The sequence below is a fragment of the Lissotriton helveticus genome, chromosome 1_1 (genome assembly GCF_964261635.1).
Source record: "Lissotriton helveticus chromosome 1_1, aLisHel1.1, whole genome shotgun sequence".
NCBI classification, from domain to species: Eukaryota; Metazoa; Chordata; class Amphibia; order Caudata; family Salamandridae; genus Lissotriton; species Lissotriton helveticus.
The window spans coordinates 906,231,644-906,249,764 of record NC_136057.1 but is presented as its reverse complement, the minus strand read 5'-3'; the positions used below and the strand labels follow the sequence as shown (position 1 = coordinate 906,249,764).

At 45.0% G+C, this 18,121-nt stretch overlaps 1 protein-coding gene across 3 annotated transcripts in view; it reads right to left on the bottom strand.

The window, feature by feature from the left end:
• Nucleotides 1-18,121, bottom strand: part of TMCC3 (transmembrane and coiled-coil domain family 3) — a 291,867-nt gene that overhangs the window by 121,782 nt on the left and 151,964 nt on the right. The window contains exon 1 of one of the 3 annotated variants that reach the window (XM_078675973.1): nucleotides 7,211-7,394. The exons of the other annotated variants lie outside the window; for them this stretch is intronic. Coding sequence (XP_078532099.1) covers nucleotides 7,211-7,252 — 42 coding nt within the window. The 5' untranslated portion in view covers nucleotides 7,253-7,394. Of the gene's footprint in view, nucleotides 1-7,210; nucleotides 7,395-18,121 lie in introns of those variants that run through there. 3 annotated transcript variants of the gene reach the window in all.

The window sequence follows — 18,121 nt, the reverse complement described above, 5'->3', positions numbered from 1 at the left end:
GGCCATCTAGGGCCCCCAGGATCCCCTCCTGGATCCCCTGCTGTGTGCATCGGGGTGCTCCACTCTCTGGGTATCGGCATCTGACTTGGGGAATTGATCGTATCGTTCCTCCTTGCCGTCTCTGCTCTTTCTCCGTCCTTCCGTACCCGTTCTTCCCCTCTTGCTCTCTCTGGGTCATATATCGATACTATAGGACCTATGGTAACAGGTACCTGTAGTGCAGCTGGTAATCCGTAGGATGTGGCGCACTCCGTTTCCGGCGCTCTTTGTACCACAAACCTCCCTACTACCTGTTGCACCTGACTAGGCTGGGACAGCTCTTTCTTTGCCTCAGGATCCCACTCTGAACTGGGAAGCGGTCCATGCTCCCCTGCATTGCCCCCCTTTTCTCTTTCTCTATGCTCGACCTCCCCCCCTGCTCTATTATACGGGGGTGGCCTGTCTGTCAATAATCTGTTTATCAGGCTGTCCTCTGTTTCGCTCTCATCATCCTCTTCTAGGGGGCTTTTATTTCCGGGCACCTCTAACACTGGGTACAGTTTATTTACTTCCATGTTATGCACTCTCCATCTTTTAGCATCCGCATCCCACCTGGCATCCTGCACTGCCCTTACCGATCGTTTCACCCTTTCTTGTCGTCTGTTCATATTTTTTTCATGCGCTGCCCTAATCCATGCATCAAGGGCTTCAAACTGGGTCGGTCTAGGCAAGGGTCTCATTGAGGTCATGACTGATTTTAATCGATGTAACACCTCTAATCTGAACGTCCCGTACTTCGGGAACGTCAGTTCCTCATTTCCTTCCGTGATCTTACTCCACTCTGATATCCAAAGGATCGTATGCAGCCCAACATTCACTGCCATGTAACGAGCCGGCGTACCCTCCGGCGGGGCTTCTTCCCCTTCATCCGATCCCCGCTTCTCTTTTTTAAACGCCGCTCTCAGCCATTTAAAACACTTCATAATTATGCGCACAATATCCAGCCTCGCTACTCTGTTTACTTCCTGATGACAATCCACCAATCCTAACGCGGCTTTGCTAACTTGGCCTATCGCAGCGCGGTCTTTCTCCGGTCGGCCAATCCCAGCTCGACACTTTCTGACGTCTTCGCTAGCTGGCCTATCACAGCGCGGTCTTTCTCCGGTCGGCCAATCACTGCGCGACTCTTCCTGACGTCACTTTTCTCCGCTTCGCAGCAGCACCCCTCCTTTCTCAACTCGTCTCCCGGTCATGCATGCGTCCCATTCATACACCGAAAAATGACTACTTCCGACCAAGCGGTCACTTCCCTCGACTGTACGTCCACAGTCTATATGTAATTGTCAACACAACTGACGAAATGTCTATCGTCTCTCTGATAGGTTGCTTACACACACAGTAACCTCCGACCAGCGTCCGTTACTCACGCACTCACTCTTACGTTCCCCCTATCTCGGTCTTTCGGGTGATCAATGGTACCTCATGACCCCCTTCACACTATTTGACAATTACTCTGGGTGTCCGATACACCCGAACCACTTAAGCTCTCCTTGAACTTAAGATTTCCACCGGTTGCGCGCGCTCACAACCTGTTCCACAGTCACTCTACAGACATTCAACTCCGCCAGACATTACAACATAGATACAATACAAAAACACCGCAATCTAACACGCATGACCCTTTATACTCACTCTCGACCGATACTGCTGCTTTTTCTGTCTCACGTCATCCGGATCTTCTTCGGCGGGCGGTTCTTCCGATCATCGATCTCTAGGGGCCTTGGGGTAAGCTAACCTGGCCTAGGTCACCGTCCTCAAGAAGGCAACCATCCTCTATAGCTACCAACTGGAAGGGCGAGATTTTGATCGATACCTTATCACTATTGATCTAAACCTCGATCTGGTCGACTGAACCTTTGTTGCCTGTCATTGAGGAAGAAAGTGCCTCTCTTACCAAGTTAGTTCACCCAATAAAGGACTCCGCTCCAAAAGATCACAAACAACTTCTAGCTTTCAAAAGTTTATTGTAAGGTTAGGATAAGCTGCAAATACAGGCATCTCAGAATGAGATTCACGAGATACACAGGTCCAACTACATACATGTGCTCTCTGAAAGCCCTCAGACGAGCAACGGAAATTACCAGCACAAGTTCTAAGAATAATAAAGCTATCAGCATTGACGCACATTGAGATCTCTCCTTCATTTAAGTTGGAGGAAAACACACAGGTTAGGCTGTCCCTACCCTGCTCTAGATGGTATCCCTACTTAACCAAGTCTCAACCTAACAAAAGGTGTCAGCAGTGAATGACCCCCAAGGGAAGTCACTCACTCTTAGTCTCTTGGTGAAAACCTATAGTTCTCCAGTCATGACCCCTCTCTGCCTACCCATCCGCTCTCTAAAGGGTCCTCAGGCATCTGCTCTAACTCCACCCAGGGGTGCTGTCCCTAATACAAAACAGTCAACAACATTTGAGACGCCCCTCACGAGACGCCCCTCACGTGGTGTAGCTTCTGGCTTTTTCCATGCTGCTTTGTATTGGGCCTCATACGTTGGAGTTGACCTTGCTTCTCAGACTCTTCTCCGGCCCGCTGATACCCCTTAAAACATTCCGGAACCCTCCTCCATGTCTGGGCCGTCTACTGAACAGACCTCTATTCATATTATTTATAATCGGATCCTCCCTTTTCTCTTGCAGACAGACATCTGCAGCCAAGAACCCAACTCTCATAGACTTCCAAAAAGGTTCGCAACATTTCTCGGCCCAGACATGTACGTGTAAATCAATGTTAAAACATTTCAGGCCTACAGCATTTCTCATAATGATTATAGCATTCAACTTCTTCATTTAATTAAAGCATGTTAATACTCTTATTCTATTATTCAGTAAACACATCTATAAATCATGGCCCATTAATGCAATGACCAAAACATTAGTCCAATCTATGTCGTGAAAAGAAACACCTTCCCCTTCCCTTCTAGCTCTGGCCCTGAGGCCTACCACATTCTGCGTTTAACCACATGCCATCTTACATTTTAGCAGCTACACGACATGGATTCAGGAATAATCACATCTAATAAAATCATATAGTGTCACACATTTCTGTATTAGTTCCATTTCTACTTAAATCTCTACATTATCTATACATTCAGAATATAATTGCAGATACTACTAGCACTCATGGCATTTCTCCTCATGATTTGTGCTTACTACGGGTAAGTGTGATGCACTCATACATTTAGGTCTGTTTGCGCTCTCTCATGTGCATGCCTGTGTGTATGTAGGGAAGCAAATGTGGTTGTACGTCTGTGGATGTGTACATGTAGAGGTGTGAGTGATGAAATGTGCATGTGTGTGCGTTCTGCCAGTCTGCGGGGAAAGGGGACAATCTATGACCTGAGCATCTGTCATTTCTTTAGGGGTTCATGAAGTGGACTTCTGAAGTAACACCAGGCTGCAAGATCAACTTACTTTTCAGTATTTCATAGGCTCCATATTCCATAAATTCCTGTCTGCTCATGTTAGTATGATTATTTTTTTTTGAGCTCACACATTTTTTTATTGGGAGTTTAAAAAGTGATCAGCATGTAATACAATCGTAATACAAAGTAAAAGGTTACATAAAGGATATAAAGAGTACACAGTGGTGGCAAGCTCAAAAGAAACATGTGAATGTGCATAAGAAAATACTAATTTCTTAGTATGATTTTCAACATTAGGATTTGGTGGAGACGCCACAAGCCCATGGGTCTGACTGCAGCTTATTTCCAGAGCTGTGAAGGCCCCCAAGGTTCCAAGTGAGGGGACAGTTGCATTCCACAAGAGGCTCATGCACTCCGCCTGGGCTGTGCGCAGCCCGGGAAAAGGGACTTTAGGATCAATATGATTAACTAATGTTGGAACACTAAGCATATACCCAGTTTGTCTGGCAAGCAGGGGGTAGGCAAAGGTCTTCCTGTTCTCTGAGCCTCCTGTACAATACTTTTCTAAAGCCACACAGACAGATGTGAACAGATGATTCAAGCCAAGAAGCCGGGTCAGCCGGATCTCATTAACAATGACAATAAAAACGGAAACCCTTAGAGGACCAAATGACTGACAGTACCACGCCTTGCAGTCAAACCGCTCTCCCTTCACCACATCATGGCTAAGCCCTGTTAGCAAAAAACACCCTTTAAAGGTAAATATGCAACAGTGTATTATGGTCTTTGATTTCCTAGTTATCACCTTCAACATTCCCAAAATATGACAAGCCATCCTCGAAGGGATACAAGTACCATTTATCACCTATCTGTTATGCACATGGCCTGTCAGTATGTTCTCTTACCAGACCCTCTGCGTTCTCAAATATCAGGACTAATTGAATTTATACATAAAACCTTTTGGCTTTGTTAGTCTGTCTTTATGACTGCGAGACCCACTGAGCCTCGTGGAATCCTACATGAAACTGGACTGAATGGAGGAGCACATCAGCCCGAGGCTTTACTGCGCGTGAGCAGCTTACACTGGTCCAGCCCTGCTGCTGGAGAGCAACCTCAAGCTAGAGAGCTTGAGGTTGCTCATGCTGGAGAGAAAGCTCGTGCTGGAGAGCAGCCTCCTGCTGGAGAGCAAGCTCAAGCTGTAGAGCACCCTCAAGCTGGAGAGCAAGCTCAATCTGGAGAGCACCCTCAAGCTGGAGAGCAAGTTCATGCTGGAGAGCAAGCTCATGCTGGAGAGCAAGCTCATGCTGGAGAGCAGCCTCATGCAGGAGAGCACCCTCATGCTGGAGAGCACCCTCATGCTGGAGAGCACCCTCATGCTGGAGAGCACCCTCATGCTGGAGAGCAAGCTCATGCTGGAGAGCAAGCTCATGCTGGAGAGCAAGCTCAAGCTTGAGAGCAAACTCATGCTGGAGAGCAGCCTCATGCTGGAGAACAACCTCATGCTGGAGAGCAACCTCATGCTGGAGAGCACCCTCATGCTGGAGAGCAAGCTCATGCTGGAGAACAACCTCATGCTGGAGAGCAACCTCAAGCTGGAGAGCACCCTCATGCTGGAGAGCAAGCTCATGCTGGAGAGCAAGCTCATGCTGGAGAACAACCTCATGCTGGAGAGCAAGCTCATGCTGGAGAGCAAACTCATGCTGGAGAACAACCTCATGCTGGAGAGCAACCTCATGCTGGAGAGCACCCTCATGCTGGAGAGCAACCTCATGCTGGAGAGCAACCTCAAGCTGGAGAGCAACCTCATGCTGGAGAGCAAGCTCATGCTGGAGAGCAAGCTCATGCTGGAGAACAACCTCATGCTGGAGAGCACCCTCATGCTGGAGAGCAAGCTCATGCTGGAGAACAACCTCATGCTGGAGAGTAACCTCAAGCTGGAGAGCACCCTCATGCTGGAGAGCAAGCTCATGCTGGAGAACAACCTCATGCTGGAGAACAACCTCATGCTGGAGAGCAAGCTCATGCTGGAGAACAACTTCATGCTGGAGAGCAAGCTCATGCTGGAGAACAACCTCATGCTGGAGAACAACCTCAAGCTGGAGAACAACCTCATGCTGGAGAGCAACCTCATGCTGGAGAGCAACCTCAAGCTGGAGAGCAACCTCAAGCTGGAGAGCAGCCTCATACTGGAGAACAACCTCATGCTCCATAGGTCATCTACTGAGCTCGACCTCTCCAACAGCGCTTGATGCCTCCATGACAAATCAGAAAGCTCACTCAGATAGATGAAATCGCATATCCTAAACCTTCACACATTCGTAACAAGAAAGGATGCTGTGGTGCATGATTAAAATGTTGAGTTCTCACCAAAAACAGCTGGATGGTGGATGCAGAAACATTGCTGGAGTCGTTCATCACAATGCTAACAACGTGATGTATATTTACCATGCCCTATGGGTTCACCCCGAGGGCCATTGTAACTGCAGTTCAGCAGGTATGTCTGGGACAGATTGTGTTACCCACCTGGCACTCAGTGCCAGAAAGCAGTGACGGTCACTCCTGTCCACGTGCCCGTGCACACTACTCAGCTTCAATGGCAGCGTGCACGTGTCCGCTCACTTGGAACAAGAGCCCTGCTGGCCACGTGCCCAGCCACCTTTGGTAAATATATAATCTGGCTCGTGCAGCATTGGGCGGGAGCCAAACATCGCCAGTGATAATAAGGATGTCGTCGAGGTTCAGTTGGCAGCGGGCACATTAAGGCCACCTGCACAAAGGTCGGTGTGTCCTGCTGACACAAGCGCACGGTGAATGAATGCAGGGACGTAAAACAACCAGCACTAGCCTATTTACAACACGCACTCCACTGCAAGGCGTGCTGCATGAGGTGTGGCCTCAGCATTAGTGACTGCTCACCCCCCACACTGCAGCCTCCTCTGTGGCAGCCTCCCCTGCTGACGTGCTGTCACTATCTCTTCTAAACCAATCCCATGAAATGCATTATTAGGGATATGGCGCCTATTCACCGAGACGTATTTCTATTTATATTCAGAGAACTGGAAAAGCCACTTTCCCCAAGCAGGAGCTTAAAAAGCTTCCAATTCAAGACCTATTGTAAAGCACAGAAAAGTGATTGAAGAGTGATTGATGTAGAGAATCGAGAAACTGAAAATTCAAAATAACGTACGTTTGGTGCTCTGTGGATTGTATGAAAGAGAGACAAAGGGTGTGTGCCTGGCTGCAAAACGCGACTGCATCTCTGCCGGCATCAGCCAAAGCTTCACAAGCCAGCACGGAGTGCATCTACAGGACACTGACCCCAGCATCCCCCTGTGTTAACCAACGTGCCATCTAACCTGTAAATACAAAGAACCCCTCTAACCTAAGATAATTAGCACGGGTTATAACCGCACTTCATCATGCAGCTTTCAATGAAAACATGAAATGATTACAGTGGCGGTCAAAAGGCTTTATATATTGCTATCTTTATATGACGTGGTCTGCGGACTGCTGCGTCACTTTTATACGATTTCATTAAAACTACACCCCTGCAGGAAAATGCATGACTTGCTGCATGTACATTTTGTTCAGAAGGACCTAAACACGACACAGCCTCTGTATGCCAGTTCAACTAAAAAGAAATATATGTAAAAGCAGCTTATGAGGATAGCCTGAAAACGTGGCATGGATCTGACCCTCCTGGACCTAGTCAGGCACTGACCCACCACTGACATTTTTCTTTGTACTAAATCCTGTTTCTGTAAAGTTTTTCAGAATGGCACAAGGCATGCATCTTCTGCCAGCCTTACCCAGTGCGTCTTGGCAGTCGGTTTCTGGTGCCAGGTCCTCATACTTGCAGTCACCCGGCATTCCCATGGTGGACTCTCTTATGGCATTGCACCAGCAAGTGAAGGGACCACCACCTCCTTGGAGTCCAGCACTCAGGACTCTGAGGGAATCCAGAGGTTTACTGCGCTCACCACCCAATGTACTTCCGCATCACTTCTCAATACCTATATCAGGCGGCAGGCCTGCTGAGAAGATAAGGATGTTCACCCAGTGCTAAGATCAAAGTTTGTACCTCTCCGATAAGAGCGGTAATTATTAGCCCTTTAGTCCGATCTGTTAGCCTAGGTCTTACTGTTTCTAAATGCAGCTTCTCATTTGACTCAAACCATATATGTTATGTAATGCTTACATTAGAACAGAGGTCTAGTGTGACAAACAGATCAATATATACAAAAGGAAATGATCATAGTATTCTAATTATGCATCAATGATGAAAGCAAACAAACTTTGTGAACATGAAACATTTATTGCTTCAGGAAGTGCTCGGGACTCATCTGACCTCACAGTGGAAGGGTGAAAATGCGATACCGCGTATTTATGGTCATTGGTTAATTATTTGCAATGCAAATACATAGTTGATAAGAGAGTGAGCGGAATGACCCAGGATCATTCCCACTTGCCTTGCTCGTCTATGGCGTTTCGACCCTTTTTGGCTGGTGGGGCATCATCAGCACTATGAGGATTTGTTGACGCAGGAAGTCATGTATGAATTACAGTGGCCAGAGTAAATGTGCAGAATTGTAAAGCCCAGAAGATGGGTGAAATACAAGGTCTGTCACTAGAAGACCTACTTCAAGGCAGCGTACGCGTGCTCCGTGTGCATCCATGGATCGCCAAAGAGCGCGGACAATAAGATGGTCCACTGTCATAGGGTGCATAGGGTGCCGAAAACAATGTGTCCTGCCATTGCAGGAAACAGCTTCACTTGTGCTGGGGAGGCAACACAGCAATTGGAACAATCCTGGATTGGTCTGTTCACTGCTTTATTAACTACGTATATGCACTGCAAATAATTAAAGAACCACTATTCTTCTATTACCATATTAATTACACAATGTGCCATGTTTTTCATCCTTTCACTGTGTGATCGCATAAGCACCGAGTACTTCTTGAAGCAGTAAAAGTTTCATATTTGCAAAGTGTGTTTATTTGCTTTCTTCATTAATGCATAATTAATATACTCTAATAATGTATTGTTGTTTATACTGATTTTATTGCCACAGGGAACCTCTGTTCTAGATGTGTCGTTTGCCCCTGGTTCCAGGTAGTATTTATTAAGGGCAGCCCCTATTCTTGTTTATACCAATTAGTATATCAGCAACATTAACATATTGGCAACCACCATTTCTATAACATGGTGTAGAACTGGGAAATTTTTAATTCAGAAATGGGAAGGCCTTCAATTATGGCGGATAGTTTTTGGTATTGGATTATGGGGGATTAGTAGGGTGTATGTTCACAGTTCACTTTACTAGGGGCTTGTGTTCATTAGTGTGAAGGTAAATCATGTTCCGCCCTGAGAGTGTTTTGTCGTACATATGTAGAAGGATGTACTTAAGGATTCCTGTATTTTCCACATTGGGTTGTCGCGTGTCTTCTGGGCGGCTCGAGTACAGAGTCATTTATCCATGCATCACAATCCTGGAGGATTTTTAGGACGCTGAGCATGAGGGGGTGGTGTCTTTAGACTGGATGCATCTGTGTGGTTCTACTTTGTATGTTACTGTGGTGTGGAACAGAACTATTGCTTTGGCATCATTTGTGCCATTTATGTGATTGCTGCGCATGGGTGTGAGGCTTCTGTCTAACTTGTGCTGTCTTGAAGATGGCAATTTGGAGGTGTGGCTGGAAGGTGGCGCGTGATCAGAGACATAGCTACCAATGATGCAGCAGGGGATGTGGCATCTGGGCCCAATTGTAGATGGTTTTCCACTACCAAACTAGTAGACGTGGGCATTTTCCCAGCTTGCATTGGGCCACTGAGCACCCTTGCTACACCACTGTGTGTAATTATATTGCTAAGTGATGGTTTTCCTGAGACTGCATCCTTCAGTTTATTTGTGATTTGCATAATCTGTGTCAATCATCTACTTTACATTGTATGCAATTATCCGTTTCCTCTACCTTTGTGATTATGTATTGGCAACACCTGTTGCGAGTTTCACCGTGTATGCACGTACACAAGCTTTTCTTTTGTTCTGCAACGCCTTAAATTTGTTAAACTAAAAAAGAACTTCTATTTCTATAGATTTCATGTAATCATTTTGCACAGGCTTGAAAATGCATAAAAAAACAACTCCGAACAATTAGAAGAGCCTCAACAAGTACACTTATAATGTAGGATTTTTAGAATGTTCTATTTATAATTGATATGTTGACAAAAGACAGGGGCCGCAGGAGAAGTGCATTTTAATGCTCTCCGAGTGCAGCCTGCTACCCAAGGATAGGCAGAGGGGAATGCACCTTAAGGAAAAGCAAATGTTAAATAAGAAAAAAAGAAACCCCACATAACTTCAAGGGCTCCTCGTTGTGATTTTATATCACTTGCATGGCTGTAACCACTTATTGCCTTATTTTGACTAAATTTCTTTGTTCTCTAGTGGAGCATAGCCTCTTTAACGTGCTCTTGACTGGTAGAATTGTAACCTTCCACTGCTTAAATTTCGGTGATTGCTTTTTACTTTTAGCAATTCGAGAGCATGCATGTGTATTCTCGCTTGTGTGTTACACCCCTCCCAGCCACTCCTGATCCCTTTGCGCTCTGTTTTGCTCACTACCTCGTGTGCTGAAGTGCTCACTCTTGTGTGCTTCTCCCGGCCCCCATACTCAATGTTACTCTCTCCCTTGTGTGCTTCGTTCCCCTCCTCTTTATACAGCTCTAATTTTACCCCAAACCCACTCCTTGTTGACTCCCCCGCACCCTCTTCTCGGTTAATCCTTGAACTTCTCATAGGCCTTTCAAAATTAAATTATAATATATGTGTTCCATGCCAGTGGAATGACATGGCTTCAAGCAGCTGACTAGTCATTGCACCCTTTTTGTGCTCAAACTGCACAACATTGTCAAAATGCTGCCGCTTAGACCACCCACTGCCCCTGCCAGCACTGTCAATGACAGCACCAATACAACTACTAACCCTCAAACTTTTGTAAGTGTGACAATTCATACTATTTCAGGCCTCCCAAAGTTATAAGAATGGCTTGGGTGGCAGGTTTTAGTCATTTTAATGCCCGTTGAATTAACAAACAACTCTTAATGTGGGCATCTCTAAATTAGAGAAACAGCGCCGCCATGTGGCAGACTGTCATAAATGCTGGTGCTGACAGTTAAGTGCTGGTGCTGAGCACTGGAAACCACTGGCTCAAATTTAGCACTAATGACTTTTCAAAAACTGTAATATGACCCAGCACTTCCTGTGGCTCTCTACTCATTGTCCTCCCATGTTTCATCTATCTATCCAGACTGATGTCTCAGATGACGGAGGAAGTTCCTTGATAATAACAAAGGATGCACCCATGGCAGAACACATTCTGGTCATCCTTTTCTAAATGTGGCATAATCAGGGAGCATCCGCCATCCTTGCTAATACATTCAAGAGAGAGAGAGCTCCTTGGACTTCATAAATGTAAAAACTCTTTTGAGTAACATTGCGCAGGCGGGTCGGTGGTTTGTTTGGCTCTTCCCTGGTGTTCGTTTAACCATTTACTCACAATGTTTCCCACACTCACCGTCCTCAGTACAGTATACCACAAAAACCCCAATTTAATGAACAAATTTGTCTCTCTAACACAGCTTTACCCTATTATTTGTTAATCAACCATGAAAGAACCAATCCGAGCAGGGAGAATCAGTTGAGGGGTGAGAGGGTCTTTATTTATTCAGCTTTTTTTACATAAAGAGTTGAAATCAGATGTGTATCCTCGCTTCTAACTAGATTTAGTGATCAGGAGTGCGGAGATTCTCTGTGATGTATGGACCAATGGAGCGCTGGCTGAACAGGAGTAGAGATTACCGGTCCTCACAGAAATATAACACCAAGCATGAAAACATACACTCCGAGGCTTGTAATCCAGGCCTAATGCAACAGATGTGTGGATGCTAAACTCGAATTTCATCTCATATGATATACTGGTGAACAGAGTTTTTTGTAGTAAACACCCAAAATATCGAATTTTAAATATCGACTGTCCAGAATATCGAATCAAAAATATAGAGAGGCCAGAATATCAAATTCCCAAAATATACTCGTATAGAATATCGAATTTGAGGTAAGAAATATCGATGTCCATAATATTGAATTTAGAAATATAGTTTTCCATAATATCGAATTTAGAAATATTGTTTTCCATAATATCGAAAAATAAATTAGTGTTATGTATGCTAGTATATGTGTTAAAATTATTTATTATTTTTGTAATGTATGTTTAATTTTTTTAAGTAATTAATTTTATGTGATTAATTTTTGTGTAATTTAATTCTGTAGCGTAATGTGGGTTTATAGGGTAATAGGGTGGGAATTCATGTAATTATTATAAATTAAATATAAAGTTTATGAATTAATAATTATTTTTAATTTAATTTTGCATTTTAGTTCTGTAGCAGGTTGTGGGTTTATAGGGGAATAGGGTGGGGAGTAATTTAATTGTAATGAAGTAAATATTTATTTTTATTTATATATATTGATAATTGATTGTTAATTATTAATTGGTAATTCTTTTTTATTAATTGGTAATTAATTTTGATTAATTGTTTAATTGATAATTATGTTAATTGCAGTAATTTATTATTTGGAGTGGGTTGTGGGTTAGAGGGTAGGAAGTAATGTAATTGTAATTAAATAATTATTGAAATAATGTTTGTGTATTGATAAATAATTTATTGTTAATTATTAATTGGTCATTTTTGATTACTTATAAAATTTTTGGTATTGAAAAATAATTGGCTGTTAATTATTAATAGGTCAATAATGGTTCATAAATAATATTTATTGGTATTTATAATTAATTAATTATTACATATTTTGTAATTGGTAGTTACTTTTTATTAATTATTAATTGGTATTGATAATCAAGTTAATCTTTTTTAAATATTAACTCATTACTTTCCCTACTGTTGCACTCTCTGGAGTGGGAATAGTAAATGTTACCCCTATGCTATCCAACGCTTTCACTACTGTTGCACTCACTGGAGTGGGAATAGTAATTTTTACCCCTACACTATCCATCGCTTTCTCTACTGTTGCACTCTCTGGAGTGGGGACAGTAATTTTTACCCACCCGCTATCCAACGCTTTCCCTACTGTTGCACTATCTTGAGTGGGAATAGTAATTTTTACCCCTACACTAGCCAACACTTTCCCTACTGTTTGACTCACTGGAGTGGGAATAGTAACTTCTACCCACCTGCTATCCAACGCTTTCCCTACTGTTGCACTCACTGGAGTGGAAATAGTAATTTCTACCCTCCCACTATCCAACAAATTCTCTACTTTTGCAATTGTTGGAGTGTGAATACTAATTATTACCTTAGCTATGTAATGTTTTTAATTTTGTTACATTTAATGTAGTGTAAATTATTAATTAACATAAAATGTTAATTATTGCCGCTGTGGACGAGGAGGGAGAAGAGCGTGAGGCTCTTCTAAAAGCAATTGAGTGCGCAAATCACCTTTCCTTCACCAAAGCTGATATTATTAAAACTTTGAACAATATCCCAAAAGCTAGGGCACCAGGCCTGGACTCCGTTCCAGCAGACCTTTTTATGCATGATAAGGATCTTTGGGCCTCTTACATCCATCTGTTAGCTAATGGCATTGCAATGGGCTCACCAATACCAGAGTCCTGGAAGGGTGCCGTGATTATCTCAATTTTTAAAAAGGGGGAGTGCTCGGGCCCAGGAAACTACAGGCCAATTAGCCTTATTGCCTGCATACAAAAGGTAGTGGCAAGGCTCTTACTGCAGCGTATTCAGGGCTGGATAGAGGAAAATTATATTTTGTCGCCCCTACAGGCAGGGTTTCGTAGCCATACCAGTACGATTGATCAAGTTTTTAGATTTGTTTTATTATATTGGCGTGTAGCACGATTACTGTGCACAGGCATCCATTGCAGAGCAAAAACGAGCGCTGGGTAGGGCGAAATCGCCGGTCCCACCAGCTGGATCCCTCACGTTAGGACGGGGACACGCCCACTCGAGGCCACGCCCCCTTTTTCGTCAAATTTCACTTAAATAGCGCGCTGAACCACAAGCGCCCTGACAGCCAGTCAGCTCCTGAGGCACAGCCGGGAGCAGCAGTGTAAATTGTGTTTTTAACCTTGTAAAAACTGAAATTTTAATTTGTTTGAAAACTCACCCACTTGTCTGTAGCACGATTACTGTGCACAGGCATCCATTGCAGAGCAAAAACGAGCGCTGGGTAGGGCGAAATCGCCGGTCCCACCAGCTGGATCCCTCACGTTAGGACGGGGACACGCCCACTCGAGGCCACGCCCTCTTCACTGCCCCCTTGCCATAAACATGTGCATGTGCCGGAAGCGCAGCGGACGAGCGCAGCGGGCGCGACGGATGCGCGCCGAAGGCGCGCCAAAGGCAAGCCCGTCTGCGCCCGTCCGCGTCCGACCGGGGCCAGGGGCGATACCCCCTGCAAGTTCAACCCAATGCCTGCAGACACCCATTCACTATTCTCGTAGTGAACTGCTAACTTATCAGAAAAACAACAGAGTTGCCGTAAGCCAACAATGCGCTCGCCTGACACCAGGCTCTACCCATGGACCCATTTCGTGCATGGCCTGTCACTGGTCTAGTATGGCTCCAGCCCAATTCAATAGTCATTCACCCCCCACGAATAATAATCTTGTACTAAACTGTTTATATTTTAATGCCAGATCTTTACCGGGACATGCTCTAGATATCTGGGAGCTATTAACATCCAAGTCACCGGACCTGGTTTTTGTAACAGAAACATGGTTGTCTGAATCCAATGCTCCTGATCTTGCGATTGCCATCCCCCCCAATTACAAAATCATCTCCAAAGACAGAGCCGGCAAAAAGAGAGGTGGCGGGGTTGCTGTTATATTCAGAGAGCACTTAACCTGCCTGGTCGAAACAACAACCGCCCAACCCGAACACGAAATCTTACCGTTCAAAATTCTCCTGGACGGCTATACCATGCTAGCAGGTGCAGTGGTTTACAACCCCCCAGGACATCAGACAAACATCGGGGCAAACCTATTAAAGCAACTCCTGCCAATATGTTTAAAACACAGAAACTACATGCTAGTCGGTGATTTTAACATTCATTTCGAAAAAACAGATGCCCCAGGATCTACTGAACTCAAATCAGATATGGAAATTCTTCAACTTAAACAGTGTATTGTGGGCCCCACGCACTCTGCGGGCCACACACTTGATCTTCTATTCACCAACATCATTTCCACCAGCATTAAAGAAATCAACCCACTGCCTTGGTCAGACCACTCTCTTATAGATTTTTCTCTCTCCCTTCCTGGGCGACCCCCTAAAACCAAATCCGTTCAACAGATATCCAAGCGAGCTTGGAGGTTGATTAACGAAACAAACTTTGATTCCAATTTCCCTAAAGACAAGGTCATATTTCCGGAGGACTCTTCTATTTGTTTGAACGCCGCCCTACTTGAGGAGGGCATTCTGCAAACACTGAATGCATTAGCCCCACTAAGAACAGCCAGAACCAAAACCATATCTGAGAAATGGTATACTCCCAACCTAAAAAGCCTAAAAAAAATCTGCCAAATAAAGGAACATCTATGGAGAAAGTCCAAAGACAGTGAAACCAGATTAAACTACGTCAACGCTCGGAAACAATACATCCGTGCCATAAAACAAGCAAAAAAGGACTACTTCACACAACGAATACAGGATAACTGCAACTCAACAAAAGAGTTATTCAAAATAGTCAAAGAACTAGGCAAACCCCCCAGTACGTCACAAACTCTAACCCCCTCCACAGAGGCCTGTGAACGTATTAGCACTTTCTTTTCGGACAAAATCAAAAAGATTTACTCCTCCTTCATCCCTCAAAACACTAATTTGTTTAACTTTTCCTTCACAAATGTCCCCCCATCAGAATCCCGTACAGACCTCCTAAACTCCTCAGACCTAGACACCGGGCCCAATCTCACCAGCTTCGAATTATTTTCAACCGAAGAGGTCCTGGCAGTACTGAACACAATTAAATCTGGATCCCCTTCAGATCCCTGCCCCCATTTTGTGTTTTCAAAAATTATATCCGCGCTTTGTCCCCTCATCACCCAACTGTTCAATAAATCACTAACCACAGCCACCTTCCCACAAGCCTGGAAGCACGCCTCTGTCACTCCCTTACTAAAGAAAGCTGGAACCGACATCTTAAATCCCGAAAACTATAGACCAATATCACAGCTCCCTTTTCTCTCAAAAGCCCTGGAGAAACTGGTCAACATACAGCTGACTAAATACCTAGAGACCAACTCCCTCCTAGACCCGTCCCAAACAGGGTTTAGAGCCAATAACAGTACCGAAGCAGCGTTGCTGGCAGTGTCGGACGGTATCAGATCCACCGCCGACCAGGGTGGGGCGGTGGCACTGATATTGCTCGACCTGTCAGCGGCGTTTGATACGGTCTCCCACGAACACCTGCTTCATATACTTCGAAGCAAGGGAGTACAGTCCAAAGCCTTGGGCTGGCTCCACTCCTTCTTATCCAACCGTACCCAAGCTGTACACATGGGACAGTATCACTCTAAACCAAGCACCATCGGCTGTGGGGTACCACAGGGTGCCTCTTTGAGCCCCACCCTCTTCAATGTCTATGTTTCATCTTTAGCCGACATTGGGAGGAAGTGGGGCATTGGAGTCTGCTCATACGCTGACGACACACAGCTGGTGGTGACTATGGATGAAGGCCCTGAGGTCATCAAATCCAAACTACACAACTGTCTAGGAGAAATGGCCCACTGGATGCACAAGCATTCCCTGAAGCTGAATGCCGGGAAATCAGAGATCCTACTATTTGGGGGAGCAAAACATGTATGGGATGCCACATGGTGGCCCCCTTCACTGGGAACGGCCCCCTCTCCCAGTCAACAGGCCAGGAACCTGGGAATCATTATGGACGATACTCTTTCCATGAAAGATCATGTCAGATCACTCTGCGGGAAAAGTTTTGCCATACTCAAACTCCTTGCTAAAATATTCCCTTGGCTACCCTTGGACTGCAGACGGTCCGTTACGCAGGCACTACTGGTCAGTCGCCTGGATTATGGTAATGCACTTTTCAATGGGATGAACGACCATCTATTCTCACGTCTGCAGATTGTGCAAAACCAGGCGGCTAAACTTATTCTTAACAAAAGTAAGCGCGACTCAGCATCAGAGTGCCTAAATAAACTCCACTGGCTCCCAATGCGTCAGAGGGCTGCCTTCAAGCTACTCAGTCATGCTCACAAGACCCTACATGGAACTGGCCCTTCGATACTGCAAGGAAGGATCGAATTTTACAAACCTAACAGAAATCTGCGATCTTGCCAATCTGCATTGGCAAAGCCTAAACGCATCCATAAGGTCAGAACAGGTGGACGTTCCTTTTCCCACCTAGCAGCCAAGAGATGGAACGAGCTCCCCCCCAAGCTAAGACACACCTCCAACTATCTTCAGTTCAGAAGGAATCTCAAAACGTATCTCTATACTAAACCATAAATCCCAGCTGTCACCCTAGCAGCTTCTCTGGCTCTTAGCGCCGTGATATCCTTCGGGATGATTGATGCGCTCTATAAAAACCACAAAATAAATAAATAAAATAAAATAGTGTTACTGGGGGGGGGTATGCTCTTTGCAGCTTTCGTTGATCTTAAATCAGCGTTTGATTTGGTGCCTCGTACTAAGTTGTGGGCAGCATTACAAGAACTGGGCATCCCATTGGATATCCTGTCACTCCTTATCAGATTGCATGAAGATAATTTTGCCCGAGTCCGCTGGAATCAGCAGGGAAGTGTAACTGATAAATTCCCCATCGCAAGGGGGGTACGCCAAGGGTGTGTACTTGCCCCTACACTCTTCTCACTATACATCAACAGGGTGATCAGCTATTTTGAACAGCAACCAACCAATGCCCCCAAGTTGGATGGCAAGCTGATCCCCCTGTTGATGTTTGCTGACGACACGTTATTGATTTCGAAGACACAGCAGGGCCTCCAGAAGGCCGTTGGAGTCTTCGAAGCTTTCTGTAATGACCATGGTCTTGTCATTAATACATCTAAGACAAAGATCATGGTCCTGCATAAAAATAAATACGCCAGAGGGAGGGTGGTTATGGATGGGGTTCAACTGGAGCAGACCCAAATATTTAACTATCTGGGCATAACCTTATCATCCAAATTAGACTGGAAACAGCATACCAATCAACTGACCACTCAGCACGCACAATTGACAGGAGCACTCACTAAGGAATTCTACTTATCTCCTACCAGGCCAATCACTCTGGTTCTAAAGATTTACGACGCCAAAGTTGGAGCAGCAGTTCTCTATGGGGCGGAACTATGGGGACTCAGTAACTTAAAAAGGTTGACGGGTGCGCAAAATAAATTTTTGCGCAACATCACAGGCTTACCGGCTTCCACTCCATTGATCCCTCTCCACTATGATCTAGGGTCTCATGGCCTCGAGGATATGGCCAGATACAGATCGGTTGCCTACTGGAGGAGATTATGGGTTACCCCAGAACTCTCCCAGTATGCATGGGCCTTCCTCGAGGTGAGAGACTCCGATAAGGCCCACAAAATATTATGGATGAAGGAGGTTAAAAGCAATATATAAGGCTATGGGATTATCTCCATTGTGGGATGACCCAGTAGGG